Below are 27702 nucleotides of genomic sequence, written 5' to 3' on the forward strand. Positions count from 1 at the left end.
ATCGCTCGGAGAATGTTCAGCCCTTGGAGGCACTGGCCGTTGGACATGAGTTCCCTTCCCCCATGTTCCCTTCAACTGCCGCTGCCCAGCCCTCTCCGGAACCTTCTGAACACGGGCAGCAAATGAACTCAGCGCTAGGCTTCATTCACTGTTATTCCAGCTCCATCATACTTCAGACACGATAGCTGTATCCTTCATTGGTCTCTCCCTCTTCAGTCTTTCCAGTTGAATTAATTTTCAGTCGCTGTGAGCCCTGGTCTCCTGCCTCAGGAATAAAAATCCCTGATTTAGCTCCAAAACTTCCATCCTCCAAGCTGAGAATTACACACACACACACACACACACACAGCCTTCCTACCCATTTCCCCCATAGTACTCATTTAAAAATCTGTTCTTTCGCTCCCTCTGGCAGGCTGAAGGTGAATGCTCACAGCAGGCTGGTGAAGAAGATGAAGATCTCAGTCCTTGCTAGATGCTCCCCCAAACACACACGGTGCCCTGTAGAGGAACAAGGGAAAGGGCAGTAAGTACCCAAGGCTTTCGCATCTCACAGCCCCTTTGTGTAACGCGAAAAGCAGCCCTGTTCATCTCACCATAAAGCAAAATATTTTTGCTAATCGTGGCAATTTTACCCTTGAGACTAATGTAGCAAATAATACAAATCTGTAATTCTGCCTTTAAAAGATCCCACTCAGGGTTATATGAGATCAGGAGCCACTTGTGCTGTGAATTCAACGTCAACTACTTCAATGATCAAATCTTTCCCTGAATGAGAATCTTCAAGAAATTCCTTCAGGCCCCATCACTGTTTCCTTCTTATCCACGTACAGCCCCATTCACCTTCTGTGGGAGATGCTAAGGTCCAGGCTCACACCCATGGAATATCTGCACAGATGGTTGCAAATGTTTTCCAACTATATGTCTGGGAGTGAATGGATCCTAGTTACTTTCATATGAGTTAAGCAGCAAGTCCTTTAGGTGTCCAGAGGCATGGTCACTCTACATACCAACCAAGAGACCAATGGCCACTTCCAAGTGCTCATTTCCACATCTCCATCACTAGAGCCTGGGAAAGGGGGTCTGAAGCATTTTAGAACAAAACTATGCTTGATCTTATGAAGAGCACTGGATCTTATAGAGAGCACTAACGTAGATTTCAGTTGATGTTTTATTATTTGCATTTTGATTTTTCTCCTCTTTCTCCAACTTTTTCTTAAAATTCAGAAAGCTCTTCCCCCGCAGGCACTGTTTTTCCTCTCCTTCTAACATATCCCAACATGCACTATGTGGGTAAACTCACTGATTAGCAGAGAGTTCCCCTGTGAGAATAGGCAAATCAGTTTTAGGTATTATTCAGCAAATCTCTGTGGTCTTCCATATTTTTATTCTGTAGGATAAATATTTACACTGGGAGTGAGAGAGGAAGCTGGATGGCACAAGACATGGGAAAAGCTTGAAAGGAACCACATTGGAACTGGCATTTGGATCATCATGTTCCATGTGGAGTTTCCAGCGAGAGAAGTTTAGTTTACACTGTCCACAGATTTTGAATAGACGCCTCAAGTTCTACACTCACAAACTAACCCAATTAAGGTTAGAATTGCCAGTGCAGTCATAGGCACTGACTCCATGGGTGGTCTGGGGCTCAAACACTCACAGAAAAATATGAGGTATTCTGCACCCACTATCTACAGTGGTTCAGCGCCCCGGGGGCTGGCTGCTGATCAGCTGTTTGGTGGGCCCCAGGGCGGTCAGCAGAGCAGTGAGCGTGTGGCAGGAGGTGCTTGGGGGAGGCAGAGAGGAACGAGTGTCGGGCACGTGGGGGCGAGGGGCTCAGGAGAGGGGACGGAGCGGGGGTGGGAAGAGGCAGAGCGAGGGCAGGGCCTCGGGGGAAGAGGTGGAGCAGGGCACCCACTGGGGGGAAAAAGTCAGCACCTGTGAGTGCATTTACCTATTGAAAATGGTAAGAACACTTCTCGGCTCTCAAAGTCTCCATCCTTGACCAGGAAGTGACCTGGGTTGAACTGTCGAGGTGTCTCCCATTGCTCAGGGTCATACAGGACAGAGGCTAAATGTGGGGAAACGACGGTGCCCTCCAAGGAGGAAGCCATTGATTCGGTTGCATGTCTCAATCTCTCTTCATCGGGCAGAGAGAGATGGATTAGGGAAGTTACTTCGACAATTTTCAGTCCTCATTTATTTCAGTGTGCAGAAGATCACGTGGTGATGAGTAAACTGGGAGCAGGGGCGGCTCTAGGCACCAGCAAAACAAGCTGGTGCCTAGGGCGGCCAAATCTAGGGGGCGGCAGGCTGGGCCGGCTGTTGTGTATTTGGTTGTCATGGTTTCTGTTGCTATGGCAACTGAGTTAGAGTATTATGGTCTGTAAATAAAATGGTGGTTTTGTTAGCTGTCTGCTCTCTGGCCTCAAGTGATTTCTTCCTAAACTGGCTGCCCCCAAGGATATAACAAGTGGCGACGAGGGTGGGATTCCGGTGCTGCTCCAGTAACAGAAGGAAGTAGAAGTCAAGGTAAAGAACAAACAAACAAAAAAGCTGCTTCTTTGCACTGACTGTGAAAGTGAAACTAAAATCATGGCTACTCTGACCAGGCCTCTGGAGCCTTTTGATGAGAATACAGAGCAGTGGCATGTGTATACTGAGCGTTTTGAGCTTTTTTGTATTGCAAATGACATTACAGAAGCAAAGAAGGTGCCAATGTTCTTAAGTGTTGTAGGAGCTAAAACCTACTCCCTGCTACACAGCTTACTACACCCTGTTAAGCCAGCAACTAAACCTTACAGTGACATTGTGGAAATCCTGGGGTCCCATTTTCCCCCAAAACCACTGGTAATTGCTGAAAGATATAGGTTCCACAAAAGAGACCAAAAGGAAGATGAAACAGTTGTACAATTTGTAGCCATTCTAAAAAAGCTAGCAGAACACTGTGAATTTAAAGAAATGTTACATGATGCCCTGCGTGACAGGTTAGTGTGTGGCCTGTACAGTGAAGCTATACGGAAGCGCCTACTGACAGAGGCTCAGCTTACCTTACAGAAGGCTGTTGATATTGCTGTCTCCATGGAACTGGCTACAAGGGAGGCACAATACATCGGTGCACCCCCTAGGGTGCAAAAAGTGTCACAAGAACCGACCCACAAAACTGTGCAGAGTCAAGAATGTTACTGCTATGGTAAGCCAGGACACCAGGCATCAGAATGCTGGTGTAAGGACCTGGTGTGTCGACACTGTGGCAAAAAGGGACACATTGAGTGTGCCTGTAAACAAAAGAAAAAGAGGCCTGTGGTCTGGCCGACAAAAAGAGGAACCTTGCATACTCTAGAGCAGACCCAGGATGATCAAGGAGACACCTCATCACAAGAGGAAGTGCCACTGCATGTTTTGTCTTTGGCAGCGGGCTCACATGAATACTGGGTAACCCCCTTATTGGAGGGCAAACCTATACGCATGGAACTGGACACCGTGCAGCTGTCTCGCTGGTCTCTGAGACTGTGTATAAAGAAAAGCTACAGCATCTTCCGCTTAAGGCAACAAAAACTGTTCTGAAGACGTATACGGGAGAAGCTGTGCCCATGGTCGGCACTATTGATGTTAAGGTGGAGCTCAATGGACAGGCTGCTAGATTGCCACTGTTTGTGGTGAGAGGTAACTACCCAGCCTTAATGGGTAGGTCTTGGCTTGGGAAGATTCAACTGAACTGGGCAGAAGTGCACCGGATGACTAAAGAAGAAACCAGTCTAACCCCTATACTAAGGAAACATGCTGCTGTTTTTGGAGATGATTTGGGAAGTATGAAGGGAATCACTGTGACATTGAACATTAAACCTGGCAGTCCACCAAAATATCTGAAAGCCCGAACTGTGCCATATGCCATCAGGCCAAAGGTTGAAGCAGACCTGGAGCGCCTGGTCACCAATGGAGTCCTAATACCAGTTACCCATAGCTCATGGGCCACTCCTATCGTTCCAATAGTGAAGAAAGATGGCTCTCTCCGGATTTGCGGTGATTTTAAAGTCACTGTCAACCCAGTGTTGTGTGCAGAGCAATACCCGCTTCCCCGCATTGATGACCTCTTCGCAGGCCTGGCTGGGGGACAAAAGTTCAGTAAGATTGATCTGAGTCAAGCATATTTACAGATGCACGTCGATGAAAAGTCCCAAGAGCTGTTGACTATTGTGACTCATAAGGGGCTTTATCGATACTGTCGCCTACCCTTCGAATAACATCGGCTCCGCCCTGTTCCAGAGAGCTATGGACCAGATCTTGTGTGGCTTGTCAGGAGTTCAGTGCTATCTGGATGACATCCTGGTCACTGGAAGAAATGAAGAGGATCACTTAAAGAATTTAGAGGCTACCCTACAAAGATTGGAAGAGTATGGCCTACGAGTTCGCAAAGACAAGTGTGAATTCTTCAAGCCCTCCGTTGAATATTTGGGACACATCATCGATTCTGCAGGTCTTCATAAGGCCCCTGCAAAAGTTAAAGCTATTGTGGAGGCTCCCCCACCACGAAATGTAAGCCAGCTGCGCTCGTTTCTAGGACTACTGAACTATTATGGAAAGTTCATCTCACAGTTAGCCACACTGCTAAAACCACTTCACGAGCTCCTTGGGCAGAACAAGGCCTGAAGTGGACTGAAGCCTGTGATGTTGCATTTAACAAAGCTAAGGATGCATTGTTAAATTCTGAAGTTCTAACGCACTTTGATCCATCCTTACCCCTGCAATTGGCCTGCGATGCCTCCCCTTATGGAGTGGGAGCAGTCGTGTCACACATTATGCCTTCGGGAGAAGAGAGACCTATTGCTTTTGCTTCACGCACTCTAAGCAAAGCAGAAACTAACTACGCCCAAATCGAACGGGAGGCATTAGGAATTGTTTTTGGAATTCGGAAGTTTCATCAGTACCTCTTTGGGCGAAAGTTTACTCTTCTTACAGACCATCGACCTCTGACGTCAATTTTTGGACCCTACACAGGCATTCCCCCATTAGCTGCTAGTCGTATGCAACGTTGGGCATTGTTACTTTCAGCACACACATATGAAATTAAATATCGGAAATCCACTCTGCACGGCAATGCAGATGGCCTCTCGAGGTTGCCTTTGCCGGTCAAACATCAAGATAGCGCCCAAAGGAAATCTTCTACTTTGAACAGGTAGAGAATACACCCATCACTGCTACTCAGATAAAGAAAGCAACTCGCGTTGACCCAGTATTGTCCCAAGTTATGGACCTGGTGATGCATGGAAAATCTCGACAAACCTCTCCGGTCTCATCCAACCTTGTTCCCTACATGTCCAAACGGATGGAGTTATCGGTCCAATCTGGTTGTTTGTTGTGGGGGAGACGTGTCATTATTCCACCACCACTGAGATCACAGATGTTAGAACAGCTACATTCCGGTCACTGTGGAATAGTGCGCATGAAGGAAATTGCACGAAGCTATTTTTGGTGGCCTGGATTGGACAGCGCTATTGAAGAGAAGGCAAAAGCTTGTATGTCATGTCAGGGTGTGAGGAATGTACCCCAGTGGGCACCCCTACACCCATGGGACTGGCCTGAAAACCCGTGGCAACGTATTCATGTTGACTTTGCTGGCCCCCTTGAAGGAAGCATGTTCTTGGTGGCAATAGATGCCCATTCTAAATGGCCAGAAGTCTCTATAATGCAGTCCACTTCTGCAGAGAGTACTATCCAAAAACTACGAGGACTCTTTAGTCGTTTTGGTCTGCCAGAACAACTTGTGAGCGACAACGGACCGCAGTTCGTTTCTCAGGAGTTTGAAAATTTTATGAAGGCAAATGGGATACACCACATCACGTCAGCACCATATCATCCGTCCACCAACGGATTAGCTGAAAGATTTGTGCAGACAATGAAAAACGCTTTGAAATCAGCAAGGGGACAACACTCCATTCAAAAGCGTCTTGATATCTTCTTACTTTCCTACAGAAACACCCCTCATGCTACGACCCAGGCATCCCCAGCCTTTCTAATGTTGGGACGACAGCTGCGCACTTGCTTTGATCTGCTGAAACCTTCTGAACCCCGACAAACTGTGCAACATCAGCAGCAATATCAAGTCATCAGACGGGCACCCAGAGCAAAAGACCGAACCTTTAGCCCGGGACAGCCAGTTTTGGCTCGGAATTATACTTCCAGAGCTAAATGGGTCCCAGCCACAGTCATCACTCAAACAGGACCTGTTTCCTACACAGTCCGGACTGCAGAGAATGTTACCTGGAGGCGACATGTAGATCAGCTGTTGCCAGGTCATGCCAGTCCTCAGGACCCATCTGCATTTGAGGGGTCTGACTTCACCTCTTCTGGTGAGGCACCGAATCACGAGTCACCTGTTCCTGACTGTTCTCCTCCATTACTGCCGGCGGCTGAGATACCCCTTTGCCCAGCACGAGCTGATACCACCTCCTCACCCGTTCGTGCTGCGGACCCTGAGCCCCTAGTGCTTTCGGGTGCAATAACACCAGAAGTTCGCCGTAATCCACCTAGAGACAGAAGGCCTCCTCATCAGCTGGATCTCTAGCTAGGGCGAACCCACGGTTATGGGGCAAAATAATCCCCAGGGTTTAGCCGGGAATGGAGGCAGTCTACCCTCCTTCTCTAGTCTAGTGTGTGTTTGTTTGTTTTTTATTTAGGGGATGTTCTTATTGGGGGGGAGGAATATGTTGTGTATTTGGTTGTCATGGTTTCTGTTGCTATGGCAACTGAGTTAGAGTATTATGGTCTGTAAATAAAATGGTGGTTTTGTTAGCTGTCTGTTCTCTGGCCTCAAGTGATTTCTTCCTAAACTGGCTGCCCCCAAGGATATAACACCGGCGGACGTGCCGCAGTTATGCCTGCGGGAGGTCCACCGGAGCTCCGGGACGACCGGACCTGCCGCAGGCATGACTGCGGAGGGGGCGCTCGTCCCGCGGCTCGGCTGGACCTCCCGCAGGCATGACTGCGGCAGCTCAAGCGGAGCCGCGGGATCCGCGAACCGTCCGCAGCCGCGGGGGGGTCCAGCCGAGCCACGCGGGACCAGCGGACCCTCTGCAGTCATGCCCGCGGGAGGTCCGCTGCTCCCGCGGCTCCGGGGCGCCTCCCGCGCATGACTGCTTGGGGCGGCCAAAACGGTAGAGCCGCCCCTGACTGGGAGTTGTACTGAACAGTAACGTTTTTATTGCAAATTGTCATTTTCAAGGTTGTCACTGGCAGCCACCCACGTTACTGGGAAGCAACAATATTATGTCACCAATGGCAGCGAACCCCTTTTTACTTCCAGTGTTAGAGCTTCTCTGGTGGAGTTACTCTGTATAGTAGTTAGTTCCAAACCCTCACACCTGGCTTTGGGGTGAAGCATCCTCCCACAGCCTTAGGGGAGGCAGCAATTTACCCAGAAATCACTACAACATCTTTATCAGCAAACACACAGTCCCAGTGCAGTGCCCCCCGACCATCAGTCCCTCAGGCTTTGTCTTCGTTGCCAGAAGAAGGCCTGTTTTTACTGCAGGTTGCTACTGTTCTTTACCTTCCCACTGTAAAATCCTAGCATTACCACGGGGTTGGAGCGTTACCATGAGGTACACTGCGCCAGGTCAACCACAGGCGTGGAGTACAGTGCTGACCTTGCCTAGCTACCTGGCAGTAAAAACTACAGGTGCCTTGTTTCCGCTGGATTTTACAGCAACATAACTATCACCTAACACCTTTTGGACAGTGAAGCCGTAGCCTGGTCTACGCTGAAAACAACCATCAGCAAGCTGCATCTCTCAGGGGTGTGAAAAATCCCCACCCCTGAGAGATGTAGCCGTAATGGGAGGCACACTCACCGCCAGGGCACAAAGTTGTGAGTTTTCATCTCCAGTGCCCTCGCAGGCCATCTGCCTTTGCATGCCATTCAGCCCTCCGACTGAGACATGCAAGTCCAAACCCCTTCCGAGGTAACAAGTCTGAAATCTCAAATAATCCACTTCTCTTCTGGACCTGGTGCTCAACTCTTTCTTGGGGTCCCACTGCCTTTCCCTGGCTCTGGTACCAAGCGTTGTCCTGCCCAACCTAAATCTTCCTGAGGTCTCTAGCCTCAAACAGTCTCTGGTGCTTCGTCCCTTCACAGGAGCCAGCCTGCTGGTCTGCTCCCTGTGGCTTTTTCCCTCAGCAGGATTCCCCCACTGCCTTCCTTCCCCAAGGACTCCGGCAGTTTACTCACGGGTCTCCCTGCTCCTTACAGGCCTTATCTCAGGGCCTTCCCCACAAGAGTCTGGTCTGCTCTCTTCCAGCCTGACTTCACCAGGCCTCTCCCAGAAAGGGAACTCCCCCACTCCTTTCTCCTGGCCAGGTCTTCTCCCCAGACCGAGTCAACAGTTCTGTTTAAATAGTCCTCTCTCCCAGGCTCTCTTATGAAGGTGTTATGCAGGTTTCCTTTGTGGAAGAGGACTGATAGGTCAGATACAGAGCGATTGCTTTCTGAAAAGTGTTCACCCATTAGGTGATGGGATGTTTTTGTCTTGTATCATTTTCCTGCGTGAGTTCATTCGAGAGCACGGTGATTGTCTGGTTTCACTCACATAGTTGTTACTGGGGCATTGAGTGCACTGGACGAGACACGCCACATGTTGTGATAGGCGTGTGTAAGATCCATGGACCTTGCAAAGTGTGTTGTGGGGGGCGTTGATCATTGTAGAAGTGGAGATGGGAATTCAATGGAGCTATGACAATTGACAGCAGCTGAGGAGCCTGTCACGGAGTTGGGGGAGACAAGGCCCTACACCCCCGGCTTTCTGCAATTCCCCATGACTCTCAGCCAGCCAGTAAAACAGAAGGTTTATTTAGATGACAGAAACACTGTCCAAGACAGGTCTTGCTGGTACAGACAACAGGACCCTCTAAGTTAGGTCCATCTTAGGAGGCCAGGAGGTCTTTCTGGCCTCACCTCCATTTTCCCAGCCAGCCCCAAACAAACTCTCCAGCCCCTCCTCTCCCTTTGTCTCTTTCCTGGGCCAGGAGGTCACCTGATTTCTTTGGTCTCCAACACCTTCAGTTGGCATCTTTGCAGGGGAGGGGCCCAGACTATCAGTTGCCAGGAGACAGGGTGTCGGCCATTCTCTGTGCAGGCCCTTGCACACCTCTGCCCTCTAGGGCTCTGCAACAATCGCACACCCTTATCCCACCACCTAGATACTTAAGAAATGCATAGGGGAAACTGAGGCACCCACACAGTATTTAGAGAAAACGTTAAGAACATTCCCACTTCGTCACAGAGCCGCTCCCTGGCTTCTACAAACAAAGGCACTGAATATTTGTGAGCATATTTCAGCAGTTGTTCATTTAGATCATTGGCTCTCAACCTTTCCTGTATTGAGCTCCCATATTAAAACAGGAACAAGTTTTGCAGCGCCCCCATCTCCAGTCTAGTCATAGACAAAGTGAAGATGGTTTTCGCCCCCTGAGCCTGTCTGCAGCCCTCCCAGTTGAGAACCCCCAATTCAAGACGATCCACCATTCACTATCTGTTATCTGTAGTTCTTGATGGCACGCCGGAGTGAGAGGAGACTAACAAGTGAGGAATAATGAAGAACACGTTTTCAGATGAGCACTTGTTCTACTAATATTCACAGAGCTTTCAAAATATATTAACATTTGCATGATTAAGCCAACAGTCCAGTGCTTGTGGACAACAATTGTCTGATCACCGGAATAACAGTGGAGTAAATACCCCATGTTCACTTGCTAAACTATTTGCAAATCTCTTTGTATAAGTCAATCGATTCTAATATTCTTTTAGAAGTATTTTTTGTTTTGGAATATCCTGGACAGTGCACATTGCAGGGAGAGAGAGCAATGGAATCCCATTAACTGTTACATCTCCTGTCCTCTAACCTCAGCTTTTCTAAAGATCTACCCAAATCTACATATGATGAAGACAACTTGGTTCAGATTATATTTGACTTTTTCTTGGGTGGATCTGAGACCTTAACCACTACCCTGTGCTGGGGCCTGCTTTATATGGTGCTTAATCCAGACATCCAAGGTGAGAGGGATATGCTTACCTTACCATGAATCTATTCATGCAGTAAATTAACCAATTATGAGCCTTTTTGTAGAAGAATGCAAACACTAGTGGTGGCTGAATACAGTGAGCTACAGTCAGAAATTGATGCATGTGGGCAAGATTTTCACTCTCTGGAAACTTAGTTTTACTGAGTGCTGTCAGAATACTCCACCCTGTACAAACGAGAAAAACATGGTCTCAACCTCCAGGAGCTCACAGCCTAAATCTAAGGTAGACATAACAGTACCCATAGCTGAAGACACTCAAGGCAAAACAGGAATTCACCCTCTATAGTAATATTACTCCCTGTGCAGGTTTCAGAGTAGCAGCCGTGTTAGTCTCTATCTGCAAAAAGAACAGGAGTACTTGTGGCACCTTAGAGACTAACAAATTTATTTGAGCACAAGCTTTCGTAGGCTACGCCCACTTCATCGGATGCATGCAGTGGAAAATACAGTAGGAAGATATATACACACACAGAGAGAGAACATGAAACAATGGGTGTTACCATACACACTATAAGGAGAGTGATCAGTTAAGGCAGGGGTCCCCAATGCAGTGCCCACGGGCGCCATGGCGCCCGCGGAGGCATCTTAATGCACCCGCGTCCTGGCCCCCGGGAGAGCACCCACTGAAATGCCGCAGCGGCACCCTGAATTTCGGTGGGGACGCCTCTCGCTGACGCCGCTTGCCGTCGACAAGCGACGTCATCGAGAGGCGTCGCCACCGAAATGCCACCGAAATTCGGTGGGACCACAGAGTTAAGGTGAGCTATTATCAGCAGGAGAGAAAAAGAACTGTTTGAGTGGTAATGAAAATGGCCCATTTCCAGCAATTGACAAGGAGATGTGAACTGTTGGCGGGGGGTGGAGGGGAGGGGAATAAGCATGGGGAAATAGTTTTACTTTGTGTAATGGCCCATCCACTCCCAGTCTTTATTCAAGCCTAATTTGATGGTGTCCAATTTGCAAATTAATTCCAATTCCGCAGTCTCTCATTGGAGTCTGTTTTTGAAGGTTTTTTTTGTTGTAATATTGCAACTTTTAGGTCTGTAATCCCTATGCAGTGATCTCTCTGCAGGCTGCCAAAACAGAGCATCAGTAGCTGCTACAGAGCCAGCTGCTCCATCCTGTACTCTTGCTATCAGAGAAAGGAAAGGCAGAGCTGATAAACTACGGGCGGATTGGCCAACCTGGATCAAGAGATAATGAAAAAAGCTTCCTTCCTTCCTTCCTTTTATTTTTGAGCCCAGTCTGAAAGCTGCAGAGATCCCTGTGTAGAACTCCGGGCAGGTCTACACTTAAAATGTGGCCTCAGCACAGCTAACCCCCTCCTCTGGCCATTTTGTGCATAGCACCAATAGTCTGATGGGCTCAGACTCGAGCGAATTCACAAATAGTTTTGGGTCGACCAAAACTGCATTTTTCAGCCGATAAACATTTCACCCAGCTGTAATTTCAGTTCTGTGGGGAATGCAGTGCTCTCAGCATGTTCTATTAGTTTCCAGTTATATTCTTTTTTTTTAAGTTGTGTCTTTAAATAAACAAACAATAACCAACGTATTGCAATGTGTATAACAGCAAATAAAAATGTCAGCACTAATGATCCCCTTTGCTGGGTAACAGGAACAACGTTCTATCTAGTAGTGTTAACATTCATAGGGAAATGGCAGGAGAGGGACGAGGACAGGAGGAAGGTCAGAGGAGGGAAAGGGGAATGGAGATGAGGGATGTAGCTGCACTGGGGGACAGCAGCATTATGACTGGTTATGGGAAGTACTGATGTAGCTATATCCTGTAGATCCAGAGACTCTCCCTCCTTCCTGGGAAAGGGTCCTCTTCTCACTGATGAGGATCTCTCCGGGGCTCTGTAACTGGGGTGATATTCCCATCTCATCTATGGGATCAGGATACCAGCAGGAACATTTCAACTCACTATCAGATTTTTTGTTGTTGTTGTTGTTGTTTCCTGAGTTGTCCCCAAGAACAGGGACGTGTCTACTCATTATATTCACTGTTAGGAATGATTTTGTGGTGATCCTTCTCACTCTCCACAGCATCAGAGATGCTCTAATTTATCCCAGCCAGCTAATTTTATCATTGGGGCCATTCTGCGAGCCCAGGATCACTGGGCCACAATGTACTTGGGCCACCCTTTCTCCTCCCACAAGACTGCTCTCCCTGTTCTGTCACATTCACAACACCCAGGGAATCTTCTACGCAAGGAGAATCCCCAGTGGTTGCTTAAGCCCATTTTCCATCCTGTTTGTTCCGCTAAAGGAGTGCAATGGGAGTGGAGCAGGGCCAAAATCCTGGCCAAATCTCACTTCCTTGACAACATCTTTACACCCTTTAACCTCCCTCCCCCCCAAAAAAAATTTAAAATGTCTGGAAATGAGCAGTTAAGAGATTCAGCCTGTTTCCCACAGTGACACAATCTTACATCAGTCACCACGCACCCAACCTTCACTTTGGCCCTAAACAGTTGCAAAAACTATACGCAAGGATCAAAGGAACAAATGACTAGGAGAGTATAAAATCCCATTTCTTATCCAAGGGGCCTACTTCCAAAAACCCGTAATAATTTTCTTTCACCCTTGCAATAAATTGGAATAAAATCTGTAACTCTTATTCTCCTAACAGAGCCACATAGTAAGGACCATTTACCTAGTGAAAATTATGCTCACCAGCCTTAAATAAACCATCCCTTTCTAACAGGATCAGGCCAGACTGTGCCTGAGCCATCAGGGAGTGGAGGGTGCAAGTCAGGATTCTGCGAATACCTTTGAGCTGCCACTGTGTGCAGCTGAATCAAGGCAGCAGGATTCCATCATCATCACAGGTTAGAAAAGAAAAATGGTTATTTACCTGTACAGGAACTGTTGTGCTTCCAGATGTGTTGCACACGCATACACTGCACGGCAGGTGCTTGGGCACCCAATGCAATCGAGTTGGAGACTTTTGACCGCAGTACCAGTAGACTGTGCATGTGCTCCTGCTCTCCTCCTGCTTTTAGGTGAGGGCATAAAAGAGGCGTGTCCACCATCTCTCTTGCCATTCCTTCACACCTCTGTATGTAACGTCTGAAGTAGCTGGGAAGCGGGGGAGAGTTGTTGGAAGAACAACAGTTACTGTACAGGTAAGTAACCATTTTTTCTCCGTCAAGTGATTGTGCAAATATACATATACATCAGCGTTTCCATTACAGGAGGAGGGGCTTCGGATCTTCTGAACAGAGAGTGTAACGCCAACTTGCCAGAGTTGGCTTCGCCACAAGAGACTTGAGTGATGGCGTAACGAGTGCAAAAGGTATGCAAGACAACCACATCACTGCCTTGCAGATATCAGCTACTGGAACATGGCCCAGAAAGGCTGACGAAGTGGACTGAGCCCTGGTGGACTGAACAGTTAGGAGAGACTGTAGCAAGACTGGAGCCAAGGCAGAGTGAATCATCTGAAAAGAGGAAGAAGGACCCGGCACGGATGAACCTACCAGTCTCAACAGCCCCGAAGGAGCCGGAGTCAACGATGGCGCCTCAGACGGGACTGCACTTGGATTTGTGAAGCCTTGATCTCATGCCAGAAGACTCACCAGAAAGCTTGGGAGAGGCCTGAAATTTTGTGCTCTTGTAAATGTCAGAATGCCTAGAGCGCTTTGACGAGGCTGGTGGTAAAGATTAAAAGTGTGATGCTTGTCACCAGACTTGTGAAACAACTGGAGGGGACTCCTGGTTGATTTTGAGTTCCCTTCCTCATGATCAGGGCTTGGCACCAGTGCAGGACGAATCAATTCTTTCATGAGGTGACCTTTTAGAAGAAAGTCTCCTGGTTTTTAGTCCTGGTGGGGAATGAGGTACAAATAGGGCATTTATCCCTCACCTGGCCCTCACCAAGACAAGTCAAGGAACTCTTCTGCCTATCTGCGACAGGGATAACAGCCCTGCCTGTGGCACACTGCTCAAAACCTGGGGACTTTTTCATATCAAAATCCGCCAGGAAACTGCTAAACTATAACTAACTAAGTACTAAATACTACTGACAAACACTAAAACTGTAAAATGCTGGCTACCTGATGCAAATGCTACAGGGACCTCCAACTCTCGCCATGGGCAGTGAGAAGGAACTGAGAGAGAGGTGGTGAGCGCCTCCTTTATGCCCTCACCTGGCAAAAGTTTCCAACTCAAAAGCACTGTGCACACAGATGCCTGCAGTGGAACGTATATAGGCACACTCACTTGAAGAACAACGGTTACCGTACAGGTAAGTCACCATTCTTTCTTTTCTAATCTTTGACGATGATGGAATCCACCTGCCAGGACTCACCTGCACCCCAGTAGCATTTCAATGGTATTCACTGATTCCTGACATCATCAAAGGTTAGAAAAGAACTGATGGTTGGAAGCACAGTGTCCCATACAGGGGCAGATATTCACTGCTCTGCTATTGGTTCATGAGTCTGGATCAAAGACTTACCAAAGGGACTCCAACCAACCAGTCTTGCAAATGAAGCCTGGACCCACATTCACTTTTGGAGAAAAACATATTATGCAAGAAGCTGTAAGTTAAGAATAACATTTCAAAGGTACCCCCTTCCCCACATGAACTAGATGCACCTGACTCAGCCAGTCAATTTTTATTTCTCACTTTAAAATAATTTTGGATACCGGTACGTCAATAAGATCATTATCCCTCACAATGTGCCTTCTCCTTCTGCCTGATCCTGCAGTGAGATGATAGGAATCTGTACATTGCCCCAGTTGCTGAGGTCACCTACTGAGCACTATGGATTCACTGCAGGATTGAGCAGAAAGGGATAACGATGGACTGAGAAACAGCAGGCCCTGAAGAAAAGGGGTGAGAACTGAAGAGATTTGTTGATTTGTAACCTTTTCAGTCAGGGCCGCCCAGAGGATTCCGGGGACCCGGGATCTTCGGCAGCGGGGGGCCCTTCCGTTCCGGGACCCGCTGCCAAAGTGCCCCGAAGACCCGCGGCGGGGCCCCCCCGCCGCCGAATTATCGCTGAAGCCGGACCCGCTGCCGAAGTGCAGCCCGGTCTTCGGCGGTAATTCGGCGGAGGGGGGCTCCCGCCATGGGTCTTCAGGGCACTTCGGCGGCGGGTCCCGGAATGGAAGGGCCCCCCGCCGCCAAATTACCGCCGAAGACCGAGCTGAACTTCAGCGGCGGGTCCCGCTCTGTCTTCAGCGGTAATTCGCTGGCAGGGGGTCCTTCCGCCCCGGAGCAGAAGGACCCCCCGCCGGCGAAGACTGGGAGCAGAAGAAGCTCCTGTGCCCGGCCCCGCAAGAGTTTTCCGGGCCCCCCAGAGCGAGTGAAGGACCCCGCTCCAGGGGCCCCAAAAAACTCTGGTGGGGGCCCCTGTGGGGCTCGGGGCCTGGGGCAAATTGCCCCTCTTGCCCCCCCCCCCTCTGGGCGGCCCTGTTTTCAGTACTATAGACATAAATGTACAACACATAATCCTAGAAAAACGTCAGCGCTCTAAGGGTTAAAAACCAACACATCTGAAAGTTTTATATTGTTGAAAGTCCCTCTTCCTTTCCTTCTTCACTAGTCAGAGCTACTGTCTCCAGTTGTTTAATTCTTATAAACATCAGGTTTCATATGAATTTGACGCATCCCACATTAAAAGGAGACGGAGTTTAGCAATCAGGTTGATTTTCACATTTGCAAATGCTTTGACCACAACTTTCCCGAGCATGTAAATTTCACTTATTTCCTCAATTAGCCCATTAGACCGTCAACCTACCAGAGTGTCTAAGAATAAATACCTTTCATGCAGAGATCACGATGAAACTGAAAATTGATCTGCACCCAGTTTCCAACAACTGGGAGGGGAATTGGTCCAGCAGGAAGTTGTTTTCCTGTGCCTGTCGCAACTTCAGAAACTTCACAATCAGAAGAGAGACAATCGAGGTTATGAGAACCTGACTTATTGTCAGCATTTCACTGCTTTTTTAACCACCTTGTCTGTAGCTAAACAAATCTATTGCAGCTGTGAAGGCTGAACCTCCCTGGGGGGGCAGGGGATAGCTCAGTGGTTTGAGCATTAGCCTGCTAAACCCAGGGTTGTGAGTTCAATCCTTGAGGGGACCATTTGGGGATTGGTCCTGCTTTGAGCAGGGGGTTGGACTAGATGATCTCTTGAGGTCCCTTCCAACCCTAATAATCTATGATTCTGTTGCTCTACCAGTTCTTCCTGCAGAGATCTAATTCCATACAATCTCTGCGCATTTTCCTCCCTCTGTCCCTCCCTTGTTGCCACTGCCCTTCCCCTCCTCTGCTTTTATTGTGTTTAACACCTTTTCAGATTAAAGCATAGTAGATCTTTATGCAAAGAAACACTCAGTTGCTACAGATTTACAGTAGTAGCACATAGATCTTTACAGATTGAACACCTCAATTCACAGTTCATATACATGAATTACAGAATTTATTATATTAAAACCCAGTCACCTCAATATTATAATAAATGACAGCATCTACCTTTAATTCTTCCTCCCACTAGTCAGTTTTCAGGTCAGTGAGAAGTAAAGTCAGACTCTACATTTCTTTGCTGTTATTTTTTAATGTGTAGCACATCTGGAAGAAATTTACAAGACTTTTTGAGCACAAGACAATGATGAAACAGTTGCACTGTTCAGTTGCATTGCCCAGGGTCTAACAGCTTGCGATAACGTGTGACGCTGACACCAGAAAAAGAATAAGAGATGCAAGGAGGAAAGTAATGGGGTCAAGCAATCTTGATGAATGATTCTTCTCCTGATCTGTGATGCACTGCAGCCTAACGAGGAACAACACAGAGCTTATATGGCTGGGGCTGCATCGTGCTCCCCAAAACAAGCTTTGTGCTGATTTCCTCCACTCCCTTTGGGAGGGTGAACATGAGCGCCCTCAGCAGGTTGGCGAAGACGATGAAGAGCTCACTCCTTGCCAGCTGCGCCCCCAAACACACACGGGACCCTGAAGAAGAGAAGGGGAAGGACAATAAGTACTCAAGGATTTCTGTCTCCACAGGCCGTCTTCCAACTTGCAGGTACTTTTCAGAAGCAAGATCGTTCATTCTCATCAGGAAGCAAACTGACTCCCGGATATCACTGCACCTGCCCCCACTCACCAGCAAGAACTTGGCACCTATCATAGGTGTTTATGTGGCTATAATCACATGCGAAGACACTGTGAAAAGGTGGCTATCTACTGATCTTGACAGATTTATCTGTGCAATGCTGATCATTATGGGGAATGGGTGGGGGGCTCTGCTGCTTGAGTTGGGAGAGATTACCATACTCAAGGGGATGTTGATGTGCAGTACGAAGCTGGAAAGGTCAACAGCAACAGGCTACTGTTACACACACACACACACACACACAAAGGGTGCTACCCTTCAATTATGAAGATTAGCATGGTCGGCTTATTCTGCTATATATTTCCAGGCACTTTCAGAACTGTTTGATTTTAACCCAAATCTTCTGTTACACAAAGGCATATTCACAATGTGAAGCTCTTCCGGTGGAAGAAATACTCCCTGTGTACACATGGTGATGATTTATATCTCCACAGGCTACCTTCTAACTTACATGCACTTTTCAGATGCAACATTGTTCATTCTCAGCTGAAAGCAAAGGTATTTTTGCTCAACTTGTAATTTTTTCTTGGGACTAATTGACTGAACAATACAAAATTGTGTGTGTGTGTGTGTCTGTGTAAAGTTTTTTTAACCTAAACTACTAAGTACTACTAATAAATACTACAATAAACTAACTACTAAAAGAGCTAAGGGGACACACTTGAGGTCAAACTCAACACAGACAATTGCAAAACTCCATCTCAGGCCAAGGTTTTTGAGAAGGAATGGAGGGTGGTTCGCCCGTGCAATGCTGCATAACAATGGCATGGAGCACAAGACTGAGTAATATAAGGCGTTGGTGAGACCTCATTTGGAGTATTGTGTGCAGTTTTGGTCTCCCATGTTTAAGAAGGATGAATTCAAACTGGAACAGGTACAAAGAAGGGCCACTAGAATGATCCGAGGAATGGAAGGCCTGTCGTATGAAAGGAGACTTGAGGAGCTCGGTTTGTTTTCCTTAACCAAAAGAAGGATAAGAGGAGATATGATTACACTCTTTAAATATATCAGAGGGATAAATACCAGGGAAGGAGAGGAATTATTTCAGCTCAGTGCTAATGTGGACACGAGGACAAACGGATATAAATTGTCAGTTAGGAAATTTAGGCTAGAAATTAGACGAAGGTTTCTAACTATCAGGGGAGTGCAATACTGGAACAGCCTACCGAGGGAAACAGTGGGGGCGAAGGACCTCCATGACTTTAAGACTAAGCTAGATAAGTTTATGGAGGAGATGGTATGATAGGATACCGGGCTTAGTCAATAGGTTAATTAAGTGCCACACTGGTAAATAGTACAATGGGTCAATGATATATTATTCTTAACCTTTTTCCAGAGGGTATGGCTGGAGAGTCTTGCCCGCATGCTCGGGGTTCAGCTGACCGCCATATTTGGGGTCGGGAAGGAATTTTCCTCCAGGGTAGATTGGCTGTGGCCCTGGAGGTTTTTCGCCTTCCTCCGAAGCATGGGGCAGGGGTCGCTTGCTAATGGAGTGGGGAGATCAGCTAATGTGGCCTGCATCTTGCAGGAGGTCAGACTAGATGATCATATTGGTCCCTTCTGATCTATGATTCTATGATTCTAACATGCACGCATGCGCCAAACGGACACTGCTATGAAATATCTTCAATCAAAGGTGCACAGGGCACCTAGAGCGGAGCACCCATAGGGATATTACTCAAAAAAGAAGTGTTTATCCGTTTACCTGTTGAGAATGGTAAAAAAGCTTCTCTGCTCACAAAATTTCCTTCCTTATCCAAGAAACAACTCGGGCTGAACTGTCGAGGAGACTCCCATTTCTCAGGATCAAAGAGGACAGAGTCTAAATTTGGCAGAATGAGGGTGCCCTGCAAGGAAGAAGCAGTTGGTTCAGTTCTCTGAGGGCTGGTCTACGTGGTGAGTTTGTGGGGTGTCATTTCTTGGCTGCACCAACCTGGCCTGTGTAGACCCGCTGGCACACACTAGAAGTTCCCTCATTTACATGAACGTAGTACGGTTTGAAACTGGAAGGCATTAATGTGGATGAGGGAACTTCTGGTGCATGCCAGCAAGGTCCGCATGAGCCACTTACTGCACGACACACTCATGGGGAGTAGAATTTATTCTCCGCTGGTGTAGACATGCCCTGAGTCTCTCTCCATCAGGTAAGTCAATAAGGAGAGGGACATGGACAAATTTCAGTTCAAATTTATTGCAATGTCACATGTCGAATTTGTCTGTCACATGGTTTGGATTTAAATGGCCGTTTTTCAAACCAAAAACTTTCATTTGAAGCTTTCGGTTTTTCAAAATGTTTCCGTTTTTCATCAAAACCAAAATTTTTGAAATGTCTGGGGTTTGTTTTCTTATCCTCTCTCTCTCTTTCCCCCTCCCCTTTTCTCCTTCCTGCCACTGAATGCAATAGAAGGGATAATGTTTAGTCTTGTTCAGTTTTTCCCTTTGCCACCCTGTAACTTTTCAAAGCTTCTCCACATTTTAAAAAGTTACACGGGACCAGAATTGTAGCGTTTCATTTTTCCTTTTGACAGTCGATAACTTTTGCAAAGTAGAAAATTCAGAATGGTTAGAAAGGTATTTTGAATTTTGTTTTCAAAACAAACAAAAACAGTGGTCCCGTTTGGAACCCTGCAAAATGGGAACAAAGTTGAAATTTCCAATATTGTAGTGAAATGGTTTTTCCATGTTTTGACCTGCTCTAGTCACACAGTGACAAGCCTGTCTCCCCAGGAGTAATTCAGAAGATACTGGACATTAAACTGTTTATTTCAGACTGTCATTTTCAAGCTTGCTACCGGCGGCGGCCACGATACAGAAAAGCAATAATATTTATGTCACCAGTGACATGGAGCCCACTTTTACTTCTAATATTCAAGCTTTCAAGACACTGTCAACAGTTGGGCTGTTTCAGCATTTGCTAGAGAAGCAAATTTCCTAGGGGGCCAATTCAGAAAAGCACTTAAGTCCATCCATCTTCTGGAGATCATTTAACTATATGCTTCACTAAAAGAGATTCTTAAAGTCCCAGTGACTTAAACAGAGCTTAAGCATGTGCCCTTAATACGGATGCTTACCTGAATCAGGCCTCAGTAAGAAACTTTAAAAAAAGAACATGAGAGAGACAGTAATATATTTGGAATCCTGAGTTGACATGGCTTCCTAATGCACTACACCCCTTCAGTGGGAGAAGGGGGTTATAAATGTGCAGAGAGACGGCACCTCTTTCACAGATATTACACAGAAGACAAGCATATCGAAGTGAACAATCTCTCTGTACCTTTGGAATCGGAAATCCCTGCAGCGTTGTATCCTTCCCGCTTTCTCTGGGGATCGCAATTAAAACAATGCTACAGTAACGCTGGATCTCATGAATCACGGCATTGGTGTAGGGCAGGTTCTTCCGATCCTCATAGCAGATTAACTGGGAGGGACCCAGCACAGTGTCCAGCTCCTTCTGGACGTTCTCTGAGGAAAAGCATTCAGCTTTAGAGATGGAAGAAGAGCATATATTCTGCACACTGTGTATTTATTTCATTTCCCTTTTGACTATTATAATGATAAGAATAAAATAAATAATTAAAAGGATTTTAATTATTTGAAAACATAAAAGTAAATAAAGAATAAGAAGATTTTAAAATTCCAGAACAAATCACTAAATTATCATTTGACTTTTCACATACTTCTGGGTTGCATCTTCAGATAATTCATTTAAACAAACACTAGGAGGCAGTAAAGTCTTACCACCTGCCCATTCCCCATGAGATAGCTGATTTGAGGATCTTTTATAAAATTAGTCTTGCAAGTTGTTGTATTTATAGTTAGGCTCTGAGAGTGAACCATAAATAAAACATTAACTGTTTATTAAGAAATTAATTCAGTGACAATCAAGGAATCTATTTTGCCCTCAGAGGAGACAGAGTGACAACACATTTAGACCACAAGAAAAGCACTGCATCACCACAAAACTCTGAGGGCAGGAATATACTCTGAGAGCAAGATAACATTACCTAGCAACCACTGAGCGCTAATGAACCCTTCGCTGGTTGTCACATACCCCACAAGATGTTATTCAGCTTACAAATGTTAAAGGTTTAGAAAAGCAGTTAAGTAATAATTAACTAGGATTAATTTCTGACATTCAATTAAAACTGGAAGTGCGTGCGTACACCTCCGCTCCAGCATTCCAGAACCAAGGGTCCAAAAATCTTCCCCTCACTCAACTCAATTCCTCTCTGAATCCTGGCACACACTTTAGATCTCCGATGCTGAGGGGATGAGGGAAGGTCAGTGTGAATCTGGGGAGGCATTGCATTCAGAAAGCAAAAGTTACTCCAGTGTATAACCTCTTTTGCAACCTTAATTGTAACAGGTACCACTAATGCCAACACGTGGCCTGTTAACCCCATATCTAACTAATCACAATTCTATACTATGCAACTATACCCCACCCCCAGGGTCTTCCAGTCTTCCTTTTACCTTCTCTTTGTCCAGCGGAGGGCAATGAAAATAATCAGGGGGCTGGGGCACATGACTTAGGAGGAGAGGCTGAGAGAACTGGGCTTATTTAGTCTGCAGAAGAGAAGAGTGAGGGGGGGATTTGATAGCAGCCTTCAACTACCTGAAGGGGGTTTCAAAGAGGATGGAGCTAGGCTGTTCTCAGTGGTGGCAGATGACAGAACAAGGAGTAATGGTCTCAAGTTGCAGTGGGGGAGGTCTAGGTTGGATATTAGGAAACATTATTTCACTAGGAGGGTGCTGAAGCACTGGAATGGGTTACCTAGGGAGGTGGTGGAATCTCCTTCCTTAGAGGTTTTTAAGGCCCAGCTTGACAAAGCCATGGCTGGGATGATTTAGTTGAGCAGGGGGTTGGACTAGATGACCTCCTGAGGTCTCTTCCAACCCTAATCTTTTATGATTTCTCCTTCTCTGATATAATCATCTCACATGTTGCTATTAATATTATTATGAAAGAGAATACTATTTCTGCTACCCAGCAAAGGAGAACACTATCATTCCAGTTATACTTTTCTGAGAGACCACTGCACAGGACGATTTACTCTAACCTCATTGCAGAGGCCAAACTCCAGTTCTGTTTGGAGCACCTTCAGCTACTCTCTCACAATATTAGGTCTGTATTAGATTGAGACTGAGAGAGCACTGAAGCAAAGACTGTGTCTTCCTCGGTGTCTGTACCAGACTGAACACTCGGGCAACAATCAGTAAAAAATGAAATATATTCCCAAAGAATGACGATCCTGAAATCTTATCTGCATCTCTGGCTGCAACTTATCTAATTTAGCAGCTACTAACAAGCAGCTTTAGAACCTGCACTGTTTTTTTTTTTAAATGTGCAGATCTGCCAGTTTTTGTACTTCAATCTTATGCATGGTTCATGTGTGTCCCTGACTCACCTTGGATGTCGGGATAAGCCACCATATAGAGCAGTGCCCAGCGCAGAGTGGTGGTTGTGGTCTCTGTACCTGCCAGAAAGAGGTAAAAAATAGACTGATTCATGTTGTCTTCATCATACGTAGAGGCGGGGTCACCTTTAGCCTGCAGATGTCAATCAGAAAGATGACGTTAGAGCACATAAGGTAGGACTACGTAACAATGAACCTGACTGCATCACTGGAATGTGCACTGTATAATATTACAAAACAAAAACACTTCTAAAAGAATTAGACAATCAAGCTGATAGAATAATACAAAAAGATTTGCAAATATTTTATTGAATAAATATGGAGAATTTGTTCCAGTATTATTCACATGGTCATGTTACTTGTTCTTCCAACCCCATCAAATTTGTAAATCCACTTACTATTCTGTCTGTTAAACTCACCACCTATTGTAGCTCACCACGTGCCTCCCTTTCAACATTAGGCACAGAGCTAGTCCAGCCAAAACATACCCCTCATGTTTTCATCTCACCTTCCTTCTGTCGAACCCTTGCCCACTTGTTTGTTTCATCTTTATGTTGCATATTGTCATTAACCAAGATTGTAAGATCTTTAAGGCAGGGACTGTCTTTATTGTTCTTAATCTCTCTCTCACACACACACACACACACAATTATAGAATATATATATTACACACACACAGACACCTATATTAACCTGACAGGGGTCTCCCATCTCTCTATTTATGACTCACACAAACAGCAACACTCCTAGCAATGCTGCTGCTAACAGCGCCCAGGACTAAGTTTATGATGGAAAGAGATAAAATAAGTTCACTCAAGGACTCTTACTAATAAAGAGGAAATAAGACTGAGCCCAAACCCAACTACCTTTATAACATGATGCCAAAAAACCACCTGTTTTACATTAAAAATCCTTTAAAAAAATCTTCTCACAATAAACAAAGTCAAGGAGTTTCTAATGCTCACATGCACTAAACAGCAAGGAAAGCTGATGGAGGAGATGAACAGTAGAATCATTTGGGAACTCTGTTGAGCACAATGCTATGTGACTCATAATTAATGCATGTAATTCTTAGATGCTACAGTGATCAGTGCCCCAGAAGCACCGAAGATTTAAACAAGCTGACTGACCAACCCTGATCAGTTCAGTTTAGCTCCCAGCCTCGGTTTCCCTGTCTATAAAATAAAAAAAGCTAGTATTTAGCTCACTTGCAGGAATGCTTAGAGATATATTAGCGAATCTTTGTAGGCTGCTTTGAAGACATACCTCATGATGTAAGTGCTAAGTGTTGTTATTTTTAAGCTGCCTGTTTGTTATGGAAGAAAGCATGTGTCATAAAGGCAGTTAAATAAGAAAGAGTCACGGAGCATGATCTTTTAATATTAAAATGTTTTTCATGTGGACTCATGTTTTTAGATGTTAATTTTACATTAAATATAATTTTATACCATTTGAAAATATTTTTTAAATTTAAATACATATTAAAATGCACTTATTTAAACCCCTAAGGACTTTTCCTTATAACTAATGTAAAATATTTGTCTTTGTAATAAATCAAAAATACATTTCTTTAGACAATATGTAAAACAAATCAGCAGTCTCACCTCACCCCTTGAAGCTTATATCAACTATAATTTATGCAAACAAAATATGTAAACTCATTAAAAACTCATTCAGCACTGTAGTGAACTATAGAGAGCTACATTTGTAAAGCTGCCTAAGGGAGTTTTACTCTTGAGAATCATGACCAGAGAACACAGGAATTACTTACTGGCTTAGACCCAAATCCATCCAATCCAACATCCTGTCTCCAAAAGTGGCCACCAGCAGATTTGTCAAGTCCGAGAAACTCCAGTGGAAAAGCATGGAACAAATTGCCCATAGAGGAAGTGTCTACCTAACCCCCTGTCACTCACTGCTTGTCTTATGCCTTGAAGAATGAGGTCTTATAGTCCTTAAAAACACCATTTATTTTATCTAGTCTAATGTAACTGTGGATGTTCTCCTCTAATCCCTTTGTGAATCCTGCTTAACTTGTGACCTCAGTGATTTGGACTCATGTAAGAGTTCCAGCCTGTAGCACTGTACAGCTTTAGTTAGCTTGATTAAGGATTATTTGAAAAATTGCTAATGTTCACCTTTAAATTAAAAAAAACCCAAAAACCTAAGGAATATTTTCTGTTTACAGCCGGAGCATCTCTTTACAGAATTCTGTTCACACCAGGTGGGTGTAGGAGGTTTAATGGTGCTTCAGGGGAGCTGTAGTAACATACTCACTTTGGCTATCTGAGCCAGATAGAAGTCAATGAAATCCTGTGGTTCGTCTGGTATGCCTCTCTCTCCTTGTGGCTTCTGATCTCCTTTCCTTATGAAAGGACACACAAACTCACAGCAAGAGTTTGCCTTCTGTTGAGGTCCTGGGAGATGATGCATGAGCCAGGGGAGAATTTCAAACAGCTGTGGAAGAGATCAGTGGAAGGAGCTGAGAGTTACTTAACATTAGAAAGGTAATGGTAGATCTCAGAGTAGACATTTTGGTAGTGGAATCAGTGAATTTATTACTCCCCTGAGTACATTTCAACATCATACAGAAAAATAACATTGGGAACACGATGTTTATATTTTGGGACTGAGAGTCCACATGCTGCATGATTTCTATCCCTGTGTTTACAAAGTGATACCTCAGAATTATAGCCTAATTGCAGCTCAAACGCTGCCTAGATTATAATTGCCATGACAATGCTAAAACAATCACATTAAGACACTGGGAGAGCAAGATGCAGCCTTCTATAGCCAGGCACTAAAATGTAATATATATATATAATTATCTCATTTAAGCAGTTGTTTCAGCGTGCCAGCTACAGTTTCCAGACTCATATCTCTTCATCAGAATCAAGGTTACTGAATCAGACTCTGTGCACATTGTGTACCTGCTATTGAATCCAACATTTTAGTGTCAATAATTCATTAAGTACAGTATGAACTCTAGGAAATTCAGTTAAATGCCAAACAAGCTACAGGTGTGATTATGCCTTTCAGCTGTGAGTTTTTGTTTTGTTGTGTTCAATTCCCACGTGGATTAAGAGAAATCAGAGTGCCAAATATAATAATAGTATCTTGTTAATTTAAAGTGAATGGTCAGATGGCCCTTCTGACTCAATGCGCACCTACTGCCTGTGGGTATCAGACCCATATCAGCTTATTTTTTGTTTCTGTTAGTTCACCATGCAGAGCCAAATGGCTAAAAGAGAGAGAGCTGGATTCTCTGGCTGCTGGTGCATTGTAAACAGAATTCTTTGCCAAGCTCCCAAGTGTTACACCTATGCAAATGCACTAAAGACAATGGGTAGGAAGGAAAAAAAAAAAACCAGTGTGACCCTAGATCTCAGGGTGAGTTTTCAGAGCTGTACATTTGAAGCCAGCTCCTTATTTGACGCCAACATTTCAAACCATCCCCTCGCCTCCTCACCTGAGAACTGGATCTCCCTGCTGTTGCACATGCCTGCTGTTGCCAGCACTTCTGGTGTTACTGCAAGTTTTGCAGTTTCAGGCTAGTTCTGGAAGGAGCTCTCGTAATCTCTCTCGAAAGCACTGTTGGCTCAGGAACGTCACCTGAGCTGCCCGCGTTTCCCCCCTTCTGTTGATAGAGGCAGGTGTGCTGCAGCCTCCCTGGTGTGCTTTGAGTGGGGCAGAGACCCCCCTGAGCAGCTGTAGTGGAGCCACATCCCCTCCCTCCCAGCTCAGCATCAGAGGCCTTCTCTACACCTGAAGTGGAGCACCCAAACGGATGCTACTCAAAGAAGGAAATGTTACTCACCCTGTGCAGTAACTGTAGTTCTGTGTGTCCCCCAATGGGTGCTCCACTACCCGCCCTCCTTATCCTCTGCTTTGGTTGTTCCCTAGGGATGACTGGGTAGAGAAGAAACTATGGGCAGCTTGCCCATACACCCCTCTGTTGCCTCGGTGTCTGCCATGAGACGGCACAGGGCGCATGTGTGGGCCGAACGGGCATTGCTAGCAAGACGTCTCTGCTCAAGGGCTTGAGAGGTGCATGTGCACCTGAAGTGAAGCGCCCATAGGGACGCACATAATGCAGAACTACAGTTACCGCACGGGATAAGAAACGTTGCCTCTTGGAACTCTTGCTATTGGCAGTACTGTTGCTGGAGTAGGGAATAAGGGATGAGAGAAACATAGAGGGGCAGGAGTCCAGGTGATGACATGGTGATGGGGGAAGTGAACCGTGGGTTGGGGACCGGGTGCCATGGAGCTGTGCTACCTGGTCTTGAAATAGGGATTCTGGGGCAAAGGGGATTGGAGGCATGGCAGGGGAGACCTGAAATGCAGTGAGAGGATGGAAAGTCAGGTAATGGCTATTATCCCCGTGTTAAACTGTAAACATTGAACATTTTCTAGCTGATAACTTTTTCAGATGTGCTCAGGACCCACAATTGGAGCCAGAAGAGCATGGCTTCCATTTAGGCACCTAAACAAGGGGCTGGCGGTTCAGAAGAGCGCGGCATGTTGGATGCTCTTTTAAAAATCTGGCTCTGATTCCAGCTGTCAGGCACTTGAAAAATCTTGCCCCCAGATCTTTTCAAAAGTTGGCTCTGCATGCTCAATATGGACAAAACTTCCCCCTCCCAGCTCTATTCCCGGGCATCATCCACCACTCCACAAACTTCTGAAAAACTGCAAGAAGAATGTCCCATTTTGATGGGCTTCTTAAAATCTGAAGGAGCAGGGTTACCTCTTCCGCAGACCTTATATATTTGCTTATTAACAGGCAGTTTACAAGACCTTAGCTGAGCTGAATTCTACACAGCCAGATTCATTCCTCAGATACGGAAGAAACATTCATTATCATTTATTTTCAAAGGTGCCAAAAACAATAAATAAAAAAAGAGAGTTTATCCAGAAGCTACACAAGTTGGAAGATTTGATCTTCAGCAGGCGATCAACAGGGAAAGAAAGGCAGCCATTTTATAGCAAAGGTAACAAAAATTGAGTGAAAAGGCTGTATTTAAGGTCCACTTCTAAAGAAATGTACACACCACAAACAAATACATAATTCTAGGAAGC

At 45.7% G+C, this 27702-nt stretch overlaps 2 protein-coding genes across 4 annotated transcripts in view; one reads left to right on the plus strand and one right to left on the minus strand.

Annotated features, from left to right (window-relative positions):
- Nucleotides 1-501: 501 nt before the first annotated feature.
- The window catches only part of LOC120371913 (cytochrome P450 2J5-like), a 52805-nt gene continuing 25604 nt past the window's right edge, over nt 502-27702 (plus strand). Inside the window, exon 1 of one of the 3 annotated variants that reach the window (XM_039488377.1) lies at nt 502-523. The gene's annotated coding sequence lies outside the window, so the exon portion shown is untranslated. Of the gene's footprint in view, nt 524-27507; nt 27615-27702 lie in introns of those variants that run through there. The other 2 variants (XM_039488375.1, XM_039488376.1) reach the window with 2 other exon arrangements.
- Nucleotides 16540-27702, minus strand: part of LOC120371914 (cytochrome P450 2J2-like) — a 33792-nt gene continuing 22629 nt past the window's right edge. The window contains exons 3-7 of the mRNA XM_039488378.1: nt 24898-25077; nt 22612-22753; nt 20478-20665; nt 18909-19050; nt 16540-17040 (exon numbers count right to left, since the gene is read on the minus strand). Coding sequence (XP_039344312.1) covers nt 16862-17040; nt 18909-19050; nt 20478-20665; nt 22612-22753; nt 24898-25077 — 831 coding nt within the window. The 3' untranslated portion in view covers nt 16540-16861. The remainder of the gene's footprint in view (nt 17041-18908; nt 19051-20477; nt 20666-22611; nt 22754-24897; nt 25078-27702) is intronic.

The sequence above is a fragment of the Mauremys reevesii genome, linkage group 9 (genome assembly GCF_016161935.1).
Source record: "Mauremys reevesii isolate NIE-2019 linkage group 9, ASM1616193v1, whole genome shotgun sequence".
NCBI lineage: Eukaryota > Metazoa > Chordata > Testudines > Geoemydidae > Mauremys > Mauremys reevesii.